This window comes from Sapajus apella, unplaced genomic scaffold, assembly GCF_009761245.1.
Source record: "Sapajus apella isolate SASKATOON/1434 unplaced genomic scaffold, GSC_monkey_1.0 scaffold212, whole genome shotgun sequence".
NCBI classification, from domain to species: domain Eukaryota; kingdom Metazoa; phylum Chordata; class Mammalia; order Primates; family Cebidae; genus Sapajus; species Sapajus apella.
The window spans coordinates 614,919-621,667 of record NW_022437152.1 but is presented as its reverse complement, the minus strand read 5'-3'; the positions used below and the strand labels follow the sequence as shown (position 1 = coordinate 621,667).

Below are 6,749 nucleotides of genomic sequence, written 5' to 3'. Positions count from 1 at the left end.
GTGGGAGGCGGCTGTGCCGGGACCTTTGGGAGGGGACTGTGGGAGGCAGCTGTGCCGGGACCTTTGGGAGGGGACTGTGGGAGGCGGCTGTGCTGGGACCTTTGGGAGGGGACTGTGGGAGGTGGCTGTGCCGGGCCCTCAGGTGGGGCTGTGGGAGGCGTCTGTGCTGGACCTCGGAGAGGGGTCAGGCCCTTTGGGTGGTCTCGATGGGGGAGGGGAGCAGCCCAGGCAACTGCAGTGTTGTCAAGCCTCGGGGATGCATGTCCACCTTTTCTGAGGAAGGTAATTACGAGTCTGTTACTGGAAGCTTCTCGTAGCGGCAGAAACGACTTCAGAGCGTTCTGAAGTCTGCTGAGCTCTGGAGCTCTGGGACTGCGACACTGTCTGCATGCCTCTGATCTGGGCGCCCAGCTGGAAGGGCCACCTGCTCGGCCCAGAAAGGCCCAGATACTGACAGCACTCCTGGGCTTCCACTGAGCAGTTTGCACGGGGCCCCTGGTTTAAAGCCAGCGGCAGGATGAGGGTTCTCTTACTGAGTCTACAGCTGGCCACACCTCCATTTCCTGGGGTCGCCTGCGGGAGGTCCCAGCAACTCTGGCCTGGCCGCCACTCTCTGCAGCTGCCTTGTGTGGGGTCACACTGCAGGCTCACTTGTGGATGCCACCAATTACCCGGTCACCAAGACACTGCCCAGTGACTAAGGCCGTCGTGGAGGGCAGGGAGAGGGCCCGGGGGCTACGAAGGGGTCTCTGGGGACATCTTTGCCCAGACACTGGTCACAGCAACTGCCAGGGCATCTCAGCACCCGGGCACTGCAGAGTCTGTGCAGTGGCACCTCTCATGGCTCAGAAAGGCGGCGGGGCGGAGCCTCAGCCTGCCTGCCCGGCTCGGCCCCTGTACACATGCCCCACGAGGCCCACCCCCCTGCCCCGGCCTGCCTCTTTCTTCTCAGCCCAGGCTGCTTTCTCCTTGAGACCTGACCCACCCCGAGTCTCTTCCCTTGGTGAGCTCAGGCCCCGGGGAAGACTCTGCCCAGTGTACCCCCCACTCGCCTCCAGCCAACCCCAGGCTCCCCCAAGGGCTGAAGCTTCTCAACAGGGCTGGGGGCTCCTTCCCTGGATGGCCCTCCCCTCACAGCCGGGCATTTGAAGTGCAGACTCAGTGGCTGAGACAGGCCCTGCCTACAGTGGGAGGTGAAGCCAGGTAGAGGAGTCCCCGTCGGCCACAGGGAAAGGGTTCCATGCCCCTCCCTCAGCCTACTGCCATGTGCCAAGCGACCTCCAAGCAGGGGCCACTTACTCTGGGGATGACTCTGGGGTCAGGTTGGACATCTCCTCCGGCGTTGGAACTGTGTACACGGGATGAACAGAAGGGAAGGCCGGGTGACTGCCTCATCCTTCCCCTGCCCTGGCCACCTTGAGCTGAGGTCAGGGTCATCAGGAGTCCACCACACACTGGGACACCCCCCAGGGCCACGGGTCCACCCCAGCTCCCGGCCACCTTAGAAGCCCCACCGGCCGAGGCGCCCCCTGGCTGCAGGGAGCTGTCCCAGCCTCTGGTGCTGAAGTTGGCTGTGCCTTCTCCAGCAGCACTAACTGGCCCTCGGTGCCCCCCACACGGAGCCTCCTGACTGGCAGTGCCCACTCGGTGGCCAGCCTGCCTTGCTGTGTGCCTAGCCCAGGACATGGAGTGAGTGGACTTGGGAACACAGAATGTCCGGAGTGGATGCCAACTTGGGTGGCAGGCAGGACACGAGCTGCTGCCCGGCACTTTTGCGACAGCGATGGGCAGTAGACAGGGCTAGACCTCCCATGCAGCTGCAGGCCCTTCGGACTGGTCTGGCACCACTGGGCGGGCCCTCCCCTTCCCCCTCCCCCTCCCCTCCCCCCCCCCTTCCCCTCCCCCTCCCCTCTCGTCCCCTCCCCCTCCCCCCCTCCCCTCCTCCCCTCCCCTCCCCTCCCAGAGCAGTCTCTGCGCTCTCCCAACTTCACTCTGGCACCTCCGGGCAGACATTCACCTTGCAGTTTCCGGCGGTGGAAGCGGGGTGAGCCCAGGAAGCTGTTCTTGATGGAATTGAGCCTCGCCCTCCATGGCACCCCTCCGACGCTGGGGCTGGATGGTGGCGTGGGGTTGGGCGTGCCAGCCGGGCTCTCCTTTGGCGTGTGGACAGGTGTCCCCTTGGGGGTGGGGAGGGGACTGCCCCTCGGTGAGGGGTGAGGGGTCACCTGTATGGTGGGGACAGATTTGGTGTTTGGTTCAGTCCCGGTGGGTGGGGGCCGAGGAGGCACCCGCAGGGCAGGCGGGCCCAGGGGTGGTGCCAGCTGGGGACCGAGGCTGGCAGCAGGAGGCCGAGCTGGGGTGCTGGCCGGGAAGGGGTTGGACTTGGTGCCCTGCAGAGGCTTGTCGGTCAGCTTGGCCTTGCACGGCAAGGTCTGGGTCTTGGGGTCGGGCCGCGGGGCAGCCTGCGGAGGGAGGATGTGTCCAGGCCTCGAGGCGCTCCCACAAGCTTCGGGCTCCTCGGAGGTGGCCAGGGGGCGGGCCACGAAGGGCAGTTCGGGGGGCGGGGGGGGCAGGACAAGCTTCCTAATAGGCTACAGGAGGCGCAGGGAGTGGGCAGGGTGGGGGCAGCCACGAGCATGCGCAGTGCAGTCCCCAGCATGCACATCGCCCAGGAGGACCAGAAAGAAGCAGGAGGGCGGGGAGTGGGAGGCAGGGAGGCAGGCAGGCACGAGCGGGAGGGGTCGCCACAAAAGAAAACAAGTGACACACAAGAATACAAACAAAACAAAACAAAAGAACGTGCAGTTAGAGCAGCCCTCGCGCAAAGCAGCAGCCGCCATCGGAGCTCGGGCGTGGGGGCCGCACCGCCTGCCTGCGTGCCTGGGGCTGCTTCCCAGGGTCCGCGGAGGCCTGCCCCCACCCGGCACACGCTGACTGGGAGGGTCGGGACTTCTGCATCTGAGCTGGGGGGATCACTCACCCGGGGGCTGCTGAGTGGGCTGGTGGAAAGGCCTGAGGAGGCACCGCTGATGGACCGAGACCTGGGGGTCACAAGGTACAGGGCCACGGCTCAGCCAGGTGCAGCGGAGTAGCAGGCGCTGGGCTCTGCTCCCCGCAGGAAAACCCTCCAGGAGGCCTGGAGCCCGGGTCAAGAGCCCCGAGGGCCTGCTGCATGCCCTGCCAGTTCCAGGAGGACCCAGGGCGCCTGGCTGTGCCCAGCCCCACTGGGGCCTCCATCAGAGCCCACATGTGGGGGCCACCCCATGCCAGCCACCCAGGCACAGCACAGCGTGCAGCACCCTACGGCCACGGCAAAGGACAATCTGGGTGGACAGAGGGACGAGGGGACTGATGGGGACTTCCTGGGAGCTGTATCTGGCCCCTTCTACTCCAGGCCTCATGCTGGCTCCAGCCTCCCATGCCCCAGCTGCCAAGCCCCCATGGCTGAGCTGTCACAGGGTCTGCAGCCTGGCCTCACGTCCACACCTGCCCATGAGGTGCCTGGGTCAGCAGCCAGCCCTCTCCTTGCCCAGAGCCTGAAGGGCCTGGGCAGAGCCAGGCTGGGGTGGCTGTCGGTGGGGCTGGTGAGGCCCTGTCCCACCTCTGCCTACTCCGCAGGAGGGAGGCCCTGGCCCGGTGTGCCGGGCTGAAGACGCTGCTGTGCAGCCACCCAGCCCGCCACCCCACCTTGTGCAGGGACCAGGGCAGCTGGCTGTCACCAAACAGACTAAGCCAGTGCCCATGCACCGGGCACTCGCCATCCTTGGAGGAGGGAAATGCAGGGAGAGACTCAGACGGCCACCGAAGAGAAAAGGACAGAAGAGTAGAAGACCACCTGCGCTGCCCACCAGGATGCCCACCGCCAGCTGGCCACGAGGGGCCTTCCTGGCCCACAACATGGCCCAGGCTCTGGACTGTGCGGAGCGCTGCAGGGGCCAGCGCCCTGAGCCCACACCAGCCACGCACCTGGCTCCCGGACACCTGGGGGCTAGGCCCCACGGCGACGGCCCTCCAGCTTCCCCACCAGACGCAGCCAAAGGGCAGGGAGGCAGCGGGGACCCCATGCCCAACCCAGCCTGCCTGGGCCAGGTGGCACCCAGGGCTGGGACTGCACCCAGAGCCATTAGGGGCTGGGCTGGGAGCTGTGGATGGCCCTCATGGGGCAGCAGCCACTGGCGAGACCCTGAACCTATGGCTCCTGCCGAGCCCGCCCAGAGCCCACGAGGAAGACAGAACAGGCGCCAGAGGCCCCAGGTGGAGGGTCCGAGCCACCGTGCTGTCGAGCCAGGCAGCCACTGGGAACAGTGAGCTACCATTGCTGGGGCAGGGGTGCCCCAAGGGCAGCCAGGGCAGCAGGGTGGGGACACATGGGCAGGGGTCACAGGCAGGCACAGGGCTGATACTCAAAGAGAAGAGGCTGGACTGGCAGCCAGCCCAGCGGGCAGCAGCCACGGGATTCGGTGCCACCTGCCCAGGCTCAGGAGACTGGCCCCAGGCAGAGGCCTCTCGGTGGCACCTCCCACCCTCCTCAGCTCCTGCGGGTTGGCACAGGACCGCTGCTCCGCTTCACCTCTGGCTGGCCCCAGGGGTAGCAAGGCCACGGCGGCATGCTGGATGTAGCCCAGAGGCTGGCCTGGCAGGAAGCGTGGCACAGCCTTCGGCCACACAGGACTCTAGACCAGGCCCTGGGAGCCACGGTGCGTGGGCGCCGGCCCAGCCTCAGCAGTCCCACCCCTCCTCCTTGGCCTCTGCGCAGCCTAAGGGCCCTTCCCTGGCTTGCTGGCCGGCTCCACTGCCGCAGGGGCCCTGCGGCCCAGCCCGCCACCAGACCCGCCCATTTGCCTGCCTGGACTGAGGCAGGACGGCGAGTCTGGGGCTGGGAGGTGCCGGGACGGGTGGTCAGGGTGTATACCTGTCTTCTTTGCTGAATTGGGGATGGGCCTCAGCGATATCCAGGCTTTTACTGAACATTGCTTTACTACAGCAGGAACAAAGCGAGAAAACACAGTTACTGGTGGCCACACGTGGGCACAGTCGGCCAGGGCCTGGGCTACACCAGGCGAGAACTCCATGCGGCTCTGAGGCCCGGGCATAGCCCCCTGAGCCCAGGCCGGTGCACAGAGACGGTGAGAGAGGAGGCCGGGCCGGACAGCACGCCCCGCACCTGTGACTGCTGGGCAGGGTGGCCTGGGCGGCCCCACCCCAGCCCCCAGGACCCCTGCGTCCCTAGTCAGCAGCCCCGTGTGGCCCAGCACTGAGTGGCTGGATCTCTGCCGACTGCACAGATGGCCACGCCAGGAGCGGAGTCTGGCTAGGACATGCCAGGACTAGTGGCTTCCAGAGGCCCCGCAGTGGTCCACACCTTGGCCCATCCCACGCCTACCCCAGGCAGCCAGACCTGGGAGCTGCAGCAGAGACCAAGAGGGCAGCCTCCCACACCACTGACCGGAGGCCAGGCGGTGGGGTGTCGGGGCCTGCCCTGTGGAGGCGCCATGCAGGCAAGAGGCAGGCGCAGGGCTGGGGGCTGAGGTGCACCTGTGACATGCAGCCTCTGAAGGTTAGAGCCATGGAGTGGAGACTGGAGGCTCCCAGCTGACCCCTGTATTGGGGCCAAGGCTGTGACTGACTGCACCCTGGGAAGGAGGTTCCAGGGGGCTGGGACCCGAGGTTGGAGGCTGGGCCAGCCTGGAACCCTGGGGAGGGCCTGGGACTCCCAGAGGGCCATGGCCTGGGAGCCGGCGGAACTGGGACCACCAGTACAATGGCCAGGGCTGGGGCTGGAACAAGTTTACCTTATGGCTGCCAAGCTACCTCACCGTTCCTCAGTTTCCCCCAAGTTCCCAAGGAGCAGGCCTAGCTTGTCCCGGCACCCAAATCCTCAGTACAAGGAGGGAGCCCTGGGGTGCTGAGATCCAGACCACAGGGTGGACTGGAGTCTGCCTGGGCTCCCAGACCTCCGGCTGTGCTCCCCACAGGCTGGAAGGCCCCACCTGGCGAGGGATGCCTGGGCTCATCCCTGAGAGGCCGCACCAGCTCCAAGGATTTGCTGAGGGCCTTGTGCAGGCAGCCTGGCCCTGCCCCCACCCAGCAGAGGCACCACTGGGCCCGGGTGCCCTTTCTCCGGCCACGGGTCTCGTCAGGGCAGCCCACACCTGCTCCTCACTGCCGAGTTCTGTGATGTCCCTGGCCACACACATCGCACTTGCCACCCAGAGACAGGCCCAGCGTTGCTCGGGCCAAGGGGATGGGCTAGCTGGGCTGATGGCTTTGAAGCATGACGTGACCATATCACAGCTCAGCCTGGCCAAGCTTGGGTCAGCCCAGCCCTGCCCTGCCCTGCCCTGCCAGCCCAGCCCTGCCCTGCCCTGCCAGCTCAGCCCTGCCCAGCCTGGCTCAGCTCAGCTCAGCCAAATCTGGTTCAGCCCAGCTCAGCCCTGCCCTGCCCAGCTCAGCCCTGCCCTACCCAGCCCAGTTCAGCTCAGCCCTCCTCGGTCGTCTAGTTTAATGCAGCCCAGCTTGGCCCAGCTGAGTCCATTCTAGCCCAGTCCAACCTAGCTTAGCCTAGTCTAGTCTAGACCAGACCAGCCCCGCCCAGTCTAGCCCAGTGAAACCCAATCCAGCCCAGTCCAGCCCAGCCCAGCCCAGCCCAGTCCAGCCCAGCTCAGCCCAGCCCAGCCCAGCCCAGCCCAGCCCAGCCCCGCACAGCCCAACCCCGACCCCCCTGAGACGCCGCCCGCCCGGCCCGGCCC

The 6,749-nt window shown here is 66.7% G+C and overlaps 1 protein-coding gene across 16 annotated transcripts in view; it reads right to left on the bottom strand.

Annotated features, from left to right (window-relative positions):
- The window catches only part of BRSK2 (BR serine/threonine kinase 2), a 62,768-nt gene that overhangs the window by 10,573 nt on the left and 45,446 nt on the right, over positions 1-6,749 (bottom strand). For 9 of the 16 annotated variants that reach the window (XR_004265888.1, XR_004265887.1, XR_004265886.1 and 6 more), the window contains 4 exons: positions 4,913-4,978; positions 2,981-3,041; positions 2,018-2,225; positions 1,300-1,348 (listed from right to left, as the gene is read on the bottom strand). Coding sequence is in view for 12 of the 16 variants with exons in the window: in XM_032270588.1 (XP_032126479.1) it covers positions 1,300-1,348; positions 2,018-2,225; positions 2,981-3,041; positions 4,913-4,978 (384 nt within the window). In the remaining 4 variants the exon portion in view is untranslated. The remainder of the gene's footprint in view (positions 1-1,299; positions 1,349-2,017; positions 2,226-2,980; positions 3,042-4,912; positions 4,979-6,749) is intronic. The other 7 variants (XR_004265889.1, XM_032270589.1, XM_032270590.1 and 4 more) reach the window with 1 other exon arrangement.